The 14,767-nt window shown below is 37.9% G+C and overlaps 1 protein-coding gene across 2 annotated transcripts in view; it reads left to right on the forward strand.

Annotated features, from left to right (window-relative positions):
• Positions 1–13,954, forward strand: part of ttc13 (tetratricopeptide repeat domain 13) — a 31,451-nt gene extending 17,497 nt beyond the window's left edge. The window contains exons 13-23 of one of the 2 annotated variants that reach the window (XM_042503669.2): positions 252–382; positions 472–604; positions 2,277–2,369; positions 2,625–2,708; positions 3,106–3,190; positions 4,267–4,376; positions 4,470–4,605; positions 5,715–5,794; positions 7,129–7,207; positions 10,131–10,210; positions 10,285–13,954. In XM_042503669.2, coding sequence (XP_042359603.1) covers positions 252–382; positions 472–604; positions 2,277–2,369; positions 2,625–2,708; positions 3,106–3,190; positions 4,267–4,376; positions 4,470–4,605; positions 5,715–5,794; positions 7,129–7,207; positions 10,131–10,210; positions 10,285–10,399 — 1,126 coding nt within the window. In that variant the 3' untranslated portion in view covers positions 10,400–13,954. The remainder of the gene's footprint in view (positions 1–251; positions 383–471; positions 605–2,276; positions 2,370–2,624; positions 2,709–3,105; positions 3,191–4,266; positions 4,377–4,469; positions 4,606–5,714; positions 5,795–7,128; positions 7,208–10,130; positions 10,211–10,284) is intronic. The other variant, XM_042503670.2, reaches the window with a different exon arrangement.
• Positions 13,955–14,767: the final 813 nt, after the last annotated feature.

The raw sequence follows: 14,767 nt of genomic DNA on the forward strand, positions 1-14,767 counted from the left end.
GTCTTGTGGTTGAAAGAAACACCTGCCAGCTTTTCCATATGACATGAAAGCTCCAGTGTTCCTCAGGCAGATGTTTTTTATGCCTCTGTCAGCAGACTGAAACTTGCTGCTTCTGTTTTTACGGAGAAGTTTCAGAGAGCTGACAGGTAGCCACAATACAGTCCAGAAAAAACAAAAAAACTGCACACTCCATGAAAGCTTTGACAAAGTTCATCCTTTACAGTTTGTCCGCCTGTGTTTGTGGTTTGCAGGGACGTGCTGCCGCAGAACTTTGACAGCTACAGCAGTGAAGTTCAGAAGCTGATCTGCACAGCCGACCACCTGGGGGCGCTAATGCAATACGACACTCCTGGTTTCTTACCAAACAGGAGAATACACAGAGGTACCACTGATGGAAGATGTAGGTTATACAGAAACTTCTGAGTATGAACAACAGCAGTAAAAACACAAGATTTGTTTGTGATTTTTCAGCCATGGGTTTAGCAACGCTGGAGGTGATGCAGGCTATGCATCGAACATGGAGCAACTCCAAAGTCAGAGTCAACGGCAAGACCAGGCAAATGCAGTGGAGAGACATGTTCGACATAGCTGTTAAATGGAGGAGGTGAGGAAATATATGAAAAATAATAAATAAATAAAAAGCAAAAAAATAAATTACAACTACTTCTACTACTTCTACTAGTAGCAATAATAATAGTAATAATAAATAAATAAATGAACGTTTAAATAATAATAATAGTAATAATTAAAAAAAAAAATATGCAAAAAATGTCAGTTACAGTTTGCAAAGACTACATTCAAGCTTGGCTCCTCCTCTCTACACTGCTTGTATGTTCACAACAAGCTACTGTTTTGGGAAAGTGATATTTTTTTCTAATGGAAATGCCAATACATTTGCAAGCTAACTGCCAGTACCTAGGTGTCTTAACACAATACAGGCTAATGCCACATCTATCTTCTTTCCCTCCTTCAGTGCTCACTACCAAAGTGAAACCTAAGATTGAGGTTATAATAAGTTCACTGTGAGCCTTTAAAGATTCCACTCGAAAACCGAGCTGTCTAAACTGTCTGAACTGTCTCAATATTACATTGTTGGCCCTCTGATCATCACGCTCTGTGATTTCTACTCCCTACATGCACCATCATTGTTTCTTACACTCAAAACACATTCTTTGTACCAGCCTGTACCTGACACCATCGTTTCTCATCCAGTGAGCATCATGACATCACTCAGTACAGACGGAGCACACATGTCAAATGCATACATCATGATTTCTCAGCTTACATATAGGGTAATAAAATTGAATCTGGTTGTGCTATTGATACATTCAGATGAGTAAAAAAAAAAAAAGTAAATATTCCCCACAGTACCTTTAAAGAAAAACCTCACAAATTTTAAAAATGCATTCAAACATAGATGCATATATCAGGGGTGGGGGGCTGGACGTGTCGGAATGCAAAGACATAGTGAATAAGGTAATGTTATGGATTTTTTTTTTTTACCTTTTGCATTAACATATCTTTGTGAAAATGGAGTTTCCTCCATCATCCACCTGAGAAGCATACACAGTCAAAACTGCAGCCTTAGACTGCCTGGTTTAATATGCATTTCTATACAATATATGCAGTAAAGGTCCATGCTGCTCCTCTTTCAGCAGGTCTAGAGCTGGATTTTTTTTGGGAAAAGGCAAACAATTGGTGTAGTCATGAACTCTATAGACTGGGATCAGTAGATGGTATAATACAGAGACTGTAGATGTAATTTATTGATTGAAAAAATGGATTTAGTGTTCACACTTAAAGCACCCAATTGTAAGTTTGATTTGGCTTGATGAGAAAGACCAAAAGGACAAATTAAGTGCAGCTCAGAAGCAACTGTGGAAACCTAATCATCTCCAGGAAATAACCCTAAAACACATGGGATTAAAGGAAGAAGACAACCATGACTACATCTTAGCCACCAATTCCACATGTTTAAACCATCTTGTATAACATAATAAAGTCTAGACTGAGGCTCAGATTCAGCTCTGTACTTATGTGGTCACCAGAAAAGTTACGTCAAGCACAGAGAAGTCAGTCACTAAAATTTCTAAACTGTATTACTGTATTTCAATCACATCTGTTTACCAGACATGGTTTACTTACAGCAACAAAATTAAACAAAACAAATACAGACATGTTACAAAGCAAATGTTTCTGTGACCAAAGAGTCTTTGGTCCTCAGCTGATTGGATTTTAGTGTTGACAGACTAAGCAGGCGTTTCCTGTGCTCGTAGGATCGCGGATCCAGACCAGCCAGTCCTGTGGTTAGACCAGATGCCGGCCAGGAGTCTTAGTCGAGGCTTCAACAATCACATCAACCTCATCAGGTAACAACTTGGCCCCTGAAGACAGTGTCAGACACTCTCATTAGTCCCAGGAGCGACTTGAATTTCCTCATGACCTTGCTTTGAGTTTTTTCTCATCTTTGTAGTGCAAAAACATTTATCTAAATTCCCTGTAATACAACCCAGTTTCTTCAGTTTTGAATTCACTGTAGCCTTGGTCCTGAAAAGCTCACAGAAGGCAAATCTTCGTACAAACGCACCTTTCTTCATAAAAATCTGTTTTTATTTTTGCTCCAGGGGACAGATTATCAACATCAGATACCTGGCCTACTTTGACAACATCCTCGACTTCATCAAAGACAGAATACTGGTGTATCACGGGTAAATTACGCCAAAAACTTCAGCCAGTTTATATCTCTTATCATATTGTTCTGCAACATTACAAAATTTCATTCATAATAAAACTCACTTGAATAAAAAAATCTCCAAATGAGCAGCCCCGCCTTGACCCAGTGCTAGCTGCACATTTGTGACGAGCATCAGCACGTCTCATGTAAATGATCTGACAGCAGTTATGTAAATGTGTCCGTTTGGATGCTGATTATAAGCAAGCAGAATTCTGCAAATCATTTTTTTTCCTGCAGGCTTTATTCATTTTACATGTTGAGGAAATGTGTTGTGCAAAGATCTAAATTAATGTTTTTCTTCTTCATCAGTTTTCTCACTCACTGTCTTCTTGCTGCTTCCGTAACTTAAAAGTTCTTGTTTTGTGTGTCAGGGCGTACAACCCCAGAGGACTCTTAGAGGTCCGTCAGGCTCTTGAAAATGTGAATAAAGTAGAAGATCTGCTTCCTATAATGAAGGTAAGGATGAAAGGCTGGAAAATTGGTTGAGAAGTAAGTAAATAAAGGGAAATAATAATAATAATAATAATTGTTAATATTATCATTATCATTATTATTATTATTATTGTTACAATTCTAAAAGTTGATGTGTGCATGTGTAAATTAACTGGACTCAACTGTATTTATTGTTTTACATGATTCGTGTAAAGTACACGCAAACTTCCACACAGACATACACATTGAAAGTATTGTAATAATAATAATGTACAGCAAAAATTCACATTAAATGTATCATTAATATATCACACACTTTCACCTCAAACACCATGTTATGTTTTTTTTTTTTTTTTGCTGGAGTTTTCAATCATGCCACAAGGCCCTTATCAGCACATTTATCAGCTTTCATGTAAATAAGTAAATAGACCTTGAGTTGAGAGAGTTTTGTCCACTGCTAAAAAAAAAATAAAATTGAAACATTTCGCTGGCTTCTAATGTCTCATATTTGGCTTTAAAAGACCTCTGAAGCAGCACAACATTTAAGCCTGATTTGTGGTAGGGTGCCAAACACTTTGGATGAGTGTTGCTGGACAGAAATGATTGAGTAAAAAAAAAAAGTGTCACCAGACCTGAATTCAGCATCTGTATCCACAGAGACAGACGTCCGTCAGCATTAGCTTCATTGATATTATTTCCAAATTCACCATAGCTAATGAGTGGAATCTGCTGCTTACAGACAGACTAGGAGCTGATTAATCAATAAATACAGATTTGATAAATTAAAAACACAAGTGTGATATTTGTGTGATTTTAAAAAAAAAAAAAGCTTTTCTGTGCAGATTAGGCTTCACTAAACATGAGAGAAATAGACTTGGGTTGTAAAAAAAAACAAAACGTTGGGCTTCTCTGGTTATGGTGACAACTTAAAACCTTTCTCTGAAGCAAAAAGTTGAAAACGATGCACGACTGTTCACTTATGAAAATCAATGAGAGCTCTGCCATAAATCAGGCTTAAGTTGTTTTTAAGTCATTTTGTGCCTCATTTATGTTCAGCAGTGAAAACCCAGAATGGTTGTTTGTGTGTTTATTTCCTGAAGCAGTTCAATAGTAAAACCAGAGATGGCTTCACGGTCAACTCCAAGGTGCCGAGCTTGAAGGATCTCGGGAAAGAGTATGACGGTTTCACCATCACCATCACTGGAGACAGGTACGCCATCTTCCAAGTAAAACCAAATGATGGTCTGGAGATTAAATGACCTCTAATTCCCACTTGTGACCTGTTGACCTGTCTGTATTTTAGGGTGGGCAACATGTTATTCTCAGTAGAGACCCAGACGACAGAGGAGCGGACGCAGCAGTACCAGTCAGAGATCGAGTCCATCTACAAAGACCTCACTGCCAAAGGGAAGGCGTTAATGCTGTCCACTGAGCTGGGGGTAAGATTTATCTCAAATTCCACACATAATAGAAAGCAGAACCATGTTCGACACAATGAAGCTTATGTGGACGGTTTTACATATCATTATCTCGAGTAGAATAAAGTTCCCACTGAAAAAGGTTATCAGTACAGTCTTGTGCGATGTTAAGGTAGATGGATAAAGCATGAGGTAAGATGGGGATACATACTGTATATATATATATTATATATTGTAGTGAACTGTCCCTTTAATCTCTGCAAATAAAATGTGAGCTGAAAAAAAAACTGTCAGTTGAATTGCCAGCTGACAGAACAGAAAGTTATGTTGTTTATTTGTGTGAAATGATTCTTGAAATCATTCTACATGTGTCATTACAGCAGGAAGAGTAATAAGAAAAACACACATAAACAAGGACACAGTGAATTGGGCTGTTAAACATGTAAACTGTTTAATATCATCTCAAGTCAGAACATCAGTTTCAGTTCACACTCAGCGTCTGACAACAATCTTCAGTTTAAATTGTCCTTCCTTTCCTCTCTTTCCCTCTGCAAGAATATCCCCGATTTCAGTTTTCTACACAGGAAAACTAGGCAGGGAATTCAGCATATTCTCTGGAGAATATCACAGTAATTTTACAGATAGATCACTTTACAAGATCATAGCAGAATGTGTTTTCCAGCTGGTTGCCTGAGATGAATTTCAGACTAAGTGCAGTAAAAAAAGACTTTGAGAAATATCAAAACATAAAAGAAGCATTTTTGACTCGATAAAAACTCATCTGTGCCGGCTCAGTTCCGCCTATTACTCAGCTTTCTGTTATTGTTACTTGATTTATGATTATGGCTGTGATGATACACAATAATGTCCCTATTGTTATTGTACCAACTAGATGGGCTGATTGACTCTGACCTGAAACAGATACTTGGAACAATATGAATGGACCTCTTTTGTGTTTTGACTCCTGATTTATTTTATTAGGGAGGCAGCCCTCTCTGCTCTCACCATGTGTTGATAAAGTGAAAACAAAGACAGTCACACAGTCAGTGGAAGACATGTCTGCAGAAACTCTTTTTGCAGGCCAGTTTATGACTTTACATTTGACTCCGTGATGACTTTTGTTCTTTCAGGATGCAGATGCCGTGTGTAACCTGATCCTCTCCTTGGTTTATTACTTCTGCAACCTCATGCCCCTCTCCAGAGGATCCAGGTAGTGTTTAATATTTTCACAAATTGAAAATTTGGGGAATTATCATGGTGAAAACTTCCCATGGTAATTAATTGGACTTTAAGGGGAGTTATTAAGAATACAATACATTCAATACATATATGATACTTTTTGCGCATCACTAAAATTCAGGTTTTAAGCTGTAAAAAAACATTTTTAAAACTCTTTGGGGGTATATATATATATATGCATTCTAAGCAAAAAAGTAAAAATCATTCCCCCAAGTATGAGTGATTAAAAACAAAAGAAGATCATGCAAGTAAAAACAAAATGAGAAATATAAATAAATATAAACTACTGCAAGATAAGATAAAATGTGACATCATTAAAATAGAAAATAAAATAAACTGATTGTAAACAGGGTTATTCTAAAAATGTATATGAATAATGATAAGTATAAATGTATACAGTATTTACAAAGGGGTACGTGTTATCTGCTCAGGTTGTCTTTACCACATCATATGCAGATGGAATACAAGGCAAAGTTTGCCATGTGGTGAGCTAGATAACTAGTTAACTAGTTAACTAAAAGGCAAAGGTACTCTGATAATTTAAGCCAACAATTTGGGCTGTGTGTGAAAGATAAAAGGTTTAGAGTGAACAACAAATCTAAAAAGTCAATGTTTTTCAATAAAGAATAGTAGAAATAGATTATTTACAACTCAGTCAAGCTACATCTGCAGTTAGAACATATGTACTTTGCATCAGGCTGCTTTCTGCTGATTTACTGAAATGGCATTAAAAAAGATTAAATATATTCACTAAAGTAATATAATAAAAACTTGCATGTGCAGTTATGTTGACTAGTGCGGGCTGAATGCACTGTGTATGCAGAGGGTTGTATTTTTGCTGGAAAATGATCTGTTCATGTAGAATAAGTGCCCTGCTAAATGCAGTTCATGGTTCCAATTCAAATACAAAACCAAAACCAAAACATGCCATAAGACCTAGGAAAGTTTTTTATGTGTATCTTTCCCTGAAAAGTTCATTATGATGTGCAATTTCTGCATTGAAACTGTGCAAAATTTCTCAAAATCTTGAGCTTAACTTCTCTTCATAGAAATGTTCCCTCTGTGTAACCTCTAGCTGTGACATGTTAAAACACCGTTTGAGTAATTAGAATTTTAGTGTGCAGTTTGTATGAGATACCCTTTGGCAAAACCGTTAGAAACTCCTCTTCAAAACAGCAATTATGCTTTATTTGACGCTTAAAGAACAGGCTGTTCCTCCTTTCGTGTACTACAGAGCAGCCCACGTTTTAACGGTTATCATGATGCTATTGTGTAACAGTGTTTTCCTGCTCTGCTCCTCCTCAGTGTGGTCGCCTACTCAGTCGTCATGGGTGCACTGATGGCCAGTGGGAAAGAGGTCATCGGCAGGATCCCGAAAGGAAAGGTAAACATAAGCCCCTTTCAGACATGCACCTCTTACCACGTCCAACCACACCTAATAAAATTTCCATTATTACTTTTACATAAAATTTTTTATGAAACACTTTTGGCATGGCATAAGTCAGAATTAAATGCCCTTTAGATTAATGCTAAATCCACATCAGCATTACAAGGTAAAACATGCAGAGAGAGATGAAACACGTCTTCTTTGTCTTGGTCACGACCACTGAAATCATTTTCTCAGGTGTCAACTGCTGTACTCAGGAAAAAACTCAGTTTCATAAACTAGAAAACAGTGAGAATTACATCATTTTATGTTATTAAGAATCTTCTCATGTCATCACGCTACAAATACTATTTGCATATTACATGAAAGAATGGGAACAGGAATTTAAAAACATAATGTCGCATGAGAACATAAAACACTCCTTATCATTAAACTTTTCAGCTCACCATTTTTCATGCCTCTGCGCTGGCGATAGTTTTGGTTGGAGGCGTTGTGTCTGTCCATCCATCCCATTCTTGTAAAGCGATATCTCAAGAGCGACTTGAGGGAATTTCTTCAACTTTGGCACAAACGTCCAGTTGGACTCAAGGATGAACTGATTAGAATTTGGTGGTCAAAGGACATCGTGACCTCAGAAAACTTGTTTTTAGCCATAACTCAATAATTCACTAGCCAGCTATTAACAAAATTCCACATAAATGTATGATATGATAAAATGTTGAAGTGGTCACATTTTATATCCAAAAGGTCAAAGGTCAACTGCACCATGGCATCATAATGTTCTGTAAAAACATTTTTTCTCACCATTATTTTACGCCATAATGCAGGAACAGAAGAGGAGACTTTTGGTCAGATACGAAATTGGTGACACTAATCCTGAAACTGTGCAGATCCTCTGGGCTGTTGGGGGGGAAGATGTGTGTGACTGATGATTGTAAACTGTAAATACAACTTGATTGGTTTCACAGAAGCATATAACCCATGAAGTGGTGGTTCTAGTTATCATTAAACTTTTCAGCTCACCACTTTGTTCCAGGTGTGGTGTCGCTTCCTTTCAGGCAGCAGGTGCCAAACATCTCGCGAGCACATGGCTCTGTCTCTGAATAAAGCCATAAGTAACATTAACATACACACCTATGTGTGAACTGCAATAAAACATCACTTAAAAAGCTTGATACAGCTGGCAATCTATTGTCATGTAATGTGCATTCAAACTGAGGATCAGTGACACCTGTTTTTGTTCTTGTGTTCAAATAAAGGTTTGCATTACATAAGACATTCGCTTCTTTAAAGGGGTCAAAGCCCCTCCAAGCATTGTTTCTAACATTTATACCAGCTGTCTGATGCACCTGCCAAGCAGACACAGTGTCCCTGAAACAAAATCCCACTGCAAGAAAACGAGACAGTGCAGAAATCTGATCAGTTGTTAGAAAGCTGACGCTCATATAAAGTTCAGGTCAGGTCAACTTTTTTTTTTTCAGCCAGGGAGCTTGTGGAGTGCCGTCGCTTTCTGTTTGCTTGACTTAAGAATGTCTGATGATTTGTGAATCTTAGGAAATGAAAACACATAAAATACTGCTCATCTTAAAAGCCTACTTGCAGACATACTGGTGCTAGTGGGGACTTGAGTTCAGAAAAGAGGGATTTTTGTTTTATTTTTTGTGATTGTAAGAATTTTTTTTAGAGGCCTGAACAGGTTTAATTATGTGTAAATGCTGTTATCGGGAAAAAGTTGACTAAACCTAAATTTGGCCTCTTAAAATTTGACCCAACTACTTTCTACCTAAAGCTGGTTATACACCCCAGCTCCTCCTGGAAGAGGACATAATCTGCGGTGTAAAGGTCAAGCTCATGATTTAAGTGCTCACACAATATGTGTAAAATGCACAATTAAATGACTCTGCGAGCCCTTGCAGACTATTCTGGCTATTGCCAATAAAGATTTGTTTGAAAGTTTTGAGGCAGGTAGAGGTTTGTTTACAAGTGGAGGTCTGTAGATATACCAGTAAGGTTCATGAAAATCAGACAAGGCCAAAACACGCTGCCTTGATCATCTGTGCTGTCCAGTCTGTTGAAACCTCTTCGGAAATGATAATGTTGCCACAGCTGGACCAACTTGGTTTCCGTATTTTACATCCACATGACTGGTCGTGCCACCGTGGCACTTTTACAGAGTGTTTCTGGCTTTCGGGAGCTTTGTTTTTCATGTTGCACGGGCACAATGAAATAAAAGACATGTCAGAAATTCATCCAAATGTCCAGCGGCTGGTCGGGAGCAGTTGATTAGGCTATGATCAGTCTTTCCTCCTGTACTCCTGTGCATGGCAAAAGACACCCAACAAAGCTGAAATTCAGCTCAGCTCTAAAATGAAATGTCACACTCAGAAATCGGGTCAGAAACAGGCCACATCACACAGCGTATGCTCAGCTTAACATAGTACTTAAATGAGCCTGTAATTTTGAATTTTTGAAACATGGATGTAAACTGTCAGTGTGACTTGTGCGTAGATGCATGCAACCGTGTGATGGTATATCTTGTTTTGATCATTAGTTCACTAGTTACATAGTGAATTAACATCTGCATTAAGAAATACCATCAGAGATCACGTGCATCTCAATTCATCTTTTAGCTTTTTCAACTTGAGGTATCGAGGTATCAAGATGTTTGAGCGGAAAATGTGGGACAAAAACAAAGCAGAAAGTTTCATCCTCATTGAAAACATTTACAAAAAAACTCCTCAGGCTCCTAAAAAGTGCTTTGTCTGATTTAGACCTTAGTAGGACGGATCATCAACACAAAGAGAGAAAAAATGTTTAATGTTTTAAAACCTTTAATTTTGCCATGGCCTCCGAGGCAGTGAAATGCACCCACGGTGAGCGTCGTCTAAACCGTGTTTGTGTTTGTTTGATATTGTTTCAGTTGGTGGATTTTGAGGCCATGACCACACCGAGTCCAGACAGCTTCAGTAAAACTGCAAAGAGCTGGATGAATCTCAAGAGGTGGGAAGACAAAACATATTATTAGTATGTTATTCCTCTTTTTTTTTTTTAAACTGTTTTTTTTTTCTCAACAGTTTACCTAGCTGGTATCAGAGTCTTCCGTCTGTCGCAGAGACCTTCCCGTCCACCAGAACGATGATTGAGGTTCTCAACACAGACTCGTCTTCACACTGTCCAAAAAAGTCCTAACCCGACTTCTACACAGGAGAGAAGTCTGTTTGATAAAGTCTTAATAATGGAGCCTCTACACTGGGCAGAACAAAGGGAATGTCTTCTTCTGCAACCCAAACTGAACTCAGCTCTCCAGAAGCATCTTAGCTTTGACGGGAATTCTTTAAGTTTTAAATTGACACATTTGGGAAGCAGGTCCTGGATAGAACTGAGGTGATACAAATTCAAAACATTGTTTTAAAGAGGCTTTCCTCTGTGGAGGGGTGAGAATTATTTGATGGACTAATCTTATTTTAGTATCAAATCAGCCCTTAAATGCTTCTCTGTCATCGTCCCTCAGGCACGACTCTTAGTTTGAGTTCACAGACCACTTATACTCAGCTCATACTAAGCTTTTCCATGAATTATGTTGTCACAAAACTGGAAATTTGACTTTGCTAGCAGTGCTATAATTACAATAATTATGATAACTGCCTCTCCCATAGCACCACAACAAATAAAAGAGCATCCGTCACCAAGACATTGTGTTACGTTACTTGTGTTATTATGTTATTGGGACACGTGTATCAATCAGGCGGTAGTTATTATGTTCTTTGTAAGCAATAGATAGCAGAGGCGTGGACTTGGGTCACATGACTTAGAGTCGAGTCAGACTCGATTCACAAATTTGATGACTTTAGAATCGATTTGACAAAAAAAAAAAAGCTGGATTTGAGCCCTGTGAAATAAAAGCAAGCTTAAAGTCCTGATTTGATTAAATTTGCAGAAAAGGAACTATGAAGAACTAACATGCCAGTTGGAAAATGATGCCAAAGATAATTTGGTGTGCATACAAAAACTATGTGGTGGTAAAAAAATAAATAAATAAATAAATAAACGAAATGCAGTATGTAAAACGTGCAAGTTACAAAAATGTAGCAAAATACAGACAGCAAGTTCCTGCAAACTTCACAAATAAATTAAAAATGTATAAAGCATTCATGATTTTTTTTAAATCACTACATTAAAATTACATTTGATGAGGAGCACATTATGACTAGTTTAGGACTCAGGACTCAAAGTTTAGGACTTGGAATTTGACTCTTAATGTGGGACTTGACTCAGGACATGAGTGCAAAGACTTTAGACCTCAGTGTAACTCACAATACAATGAGCTGGTCCCGCCTCTGATGGACAGGCAGTATTTGGCTCCTATTTGACCCCTGAATGCATTTTGGTGTTTGTGACAACACAACCTTGAATCAGTCTTATTATTTTTACACTCCGGATGTTTTGGGGATGATGACGGACAGCGTTAGTGTCTCAGTTTGGGATGCAGAAGCGATTCTGTCCATCCATCCTGCTCTTTTTCTCTGCTTCATAGGCTTTCACGCTGAAACACCCGAAGCACACAGTCCGTCTCATGAACCATCAGCATGAACAATCTTCTGTTTCATAGTCGTGGTTAAATCTCAGCCTCAGATTACCTTCATCTTTGTTGTCTAAAACAGTTTTTATTTAACATTTAAGTTTGTAATTGGCACTTTAAAACTTATTTTTTTAAAACCACTGCTGCAACACACACACACACACACACACACACACACACACACACACACACACACACACACACACACACACACACACACACACACACACACACACACACACACACACACACACACACACACACACACGCACACACACATATGTTCCAGCCTGTCAGCAGAGAAGGAGTTCTGGGATTTAAAAACATGAATCAAAAACCTTCAGGGCTATTGAATTCCATTCGGGATACTTGAAGCAGTCTCTTTTGTTTTGTTTTTGCAGGAAGTGTCACAGCTCTCATTTCGGGTATTGAACCCCTCTTTCTTTTAACGTGACCAATAACGGGATGGTAGTGAGATGGGATGGCTGCTGAACTCGAGTGAGAGCAACAGCCAGAGATTCTTAGAGAATGTTCTGAGAGCCGCTCGTTGCCCTCACACATGCATTTTAGTTTGATCTCCTCCTCCAACTGTACTGAACACTTTATGTGCATTGTTAAGTTGCTTGTGTCATCACAAAACCTCAAATTAGACTTTGCTAGCAGTAATATAATTACAATAATTGAAATAATTGCCTCTACTGTAGCACCGTAACAAATTACAAACAGATCAATCAGCACTGGGACATTGTGTTCGGTTACTGTGTCTGCAGTAGATTTAATATTCTCTGTAAGCAGTGGATGGACTGCAAAGCTTAGCCCCTGGGATCCAGCTCAAAATAAAATGTCAATATCAGGGCTATTTTTTTTAAATTTTCCAGTTCTTTATTATTTTATTACAGACAAAAACTTTTTTGGTTAAAATATGCATTGTTTATATTAATTTGTAATGATTCATATAGCTATGAAACTGTGCATTTTCATTTTAAACTTGTAATAGGTAAAAGTCTGAATGTGAGCAACAGAAATGAAGGCTCCTGAATGTTCTCTGACATCTCCAACTGTTGGGTCTTTTAGAGAAGTAATTATTTTGGGGCGGGTGTACCACATACTGTTATCGTCTCTGCTATTATTCCTTTGCATCTGATGCCATCTGTGTCTCTCACATCTCTGGATTTTCTTCTGATCTCATGGATAAATTTGTTTGTACGAGCCGTTCTGTGAGAGCAGTAGTTTGGGAGGGAAAGAGCTCTTAAATCTCCAAATGTCTTAATCATCAACTGCAGTCTGTACTTTTTTTTTTCTCCCCCGTGGTCGCTGCGTATGTGAATGAGTTGACTTTGTATGGCCAAATTTCTGTTTTTGTCAAACTCACAGATTATCTGGAGAAAACCTGGTTGGAAAAAAAATGGGATTAAGAGGTTTGGAGATCTTCATGAAGGCATTTAATAGTCTGGAAATTTGAAAATCACCTGTGTGGTTTTCAGTTATTCTCTGCAGTGGGTGTTAAAGTATGAGTCTGTCGACAAGATTGAATTCTGGCTACACAAAATTAAAGAAGTGTTCATGGAAACTGAACGCACACACATATATATCTTAAAACTGGGGTTAATCATGCAAGGAGAAATAATGTATGGGGTGTGATGTTTACAACCTTATGAAGCAAAAATACTTGTGTGACACTGAGGTTACCTAAGGGTGTATGCGACTGCTGCCTGTGGTTTTTTTTTAATAATGTTGGTTCAAGCACAAGGAGGAGACGAGCTCAGCGGTAATTCACCTGGAATAATCTGAAAGTATTCAGTCTTTTGAACAAATGACAGTAATTTTCTTTCTCTTTAATTGCAGTTTTAATGTCAATGCTTAATTGAATGTCTGGTTTTCTAATTTTGGCATTGAAGTCGATCCACAAATTAAGAACAAATTGATCTGTTCAGTGGCATATCTAATTTATTTCCTGCCTTAGTCTGCTTTGTGTCACTTTTTCTTTTCCATATCAGTGATTGTGCTGACTGATTTGAGACTCATTTTCTCTCTGTTTTTGCACTGGGTGACCCAGTCATTAAGTGCTACGGTGGGCTGTCAAAGCTTAAAACTTGAAGGAGGGGATTTTTTATTGAATGAGTGGATGAATGTTCAGCAGTCAATAAAACAGGTTGACAATTTTAGCAGACTCTGTCCTCCTTTTTGTAAACCTTTTCTTTTACTTAGTATCTCAAAATGTACCTCAGTAAAATCAATCTTTAATTAACAGCTGAAACCAGTTACAGGTTTTGAGATTTTACCTGCTGTGCCACATCTGGCTAAGAGTGACAGGCCACAAATACGACGATCATATAATCACAACTAAACAAACATTTAAACTCAACACGTTTGTTTTTGCTCCCATTTTCATGGGATTAAGTTCAAGATCTTAGATGTTTTCATGCACTCTATTTTTCCTCTCAAAATTTGGTCCCAAATTTGTTCAGATCCATGTTAATGCGCTCCTTTTCAAAGCTAAACTATTCAGCTGACAGGTGTAGCAGATCAAGATGCTGAATAAACAGCATTGTGATCACACAGGTGTGTCTTGGGATGATCACAATAAAAGCTCACTCGAAATCATTCAGCTTGATCACGCAACAAAATGCCACGTTTTGAGGGAGTGGCCACTGGCATATTGATTGCAGGAATATCCACCAGAGCTGTTAGCAGTGAGCTAAATGTTAATTTAACTATCATAAAACATTTAAAATGTCTTTTCCCTAAATTTGGCAGGACATCCAACCAGCGTCATTACACATTGTTGTGTATAATAAACTGCTGTAAAGTCAAGACCCTGTTGAGGATGATCAGTGTGCAGATGAGCTTCCCGTTGACGGCTTATGCAGAAATTCTTCAGTTTTGCAGATCAGCTGGGACAATCCTGTGTTAGTTTGTGCAAAGGCCCTGTTCTGAGAGAGTATTTGCTGTCTGTTTCTTCAAAGCCTGCTTAAAAT

This window comes from Plectropomus leopardus, chromosome 16 (genome assembly GCF_026936395.1).
Source record: "Plectropomus leopardus strain MGB_pleo_1.0 chromosome 16, ASM2693639v1, whole genome shotgun sequence".
In the NCBI taxonomy this organism is placed as follows: domain Eukaryota; kingdom Metazoa; phylum Chordata; class Actinopteri; order Perciformes; family Serranidae; genus Plectropomus; species Plectropomus leopardus.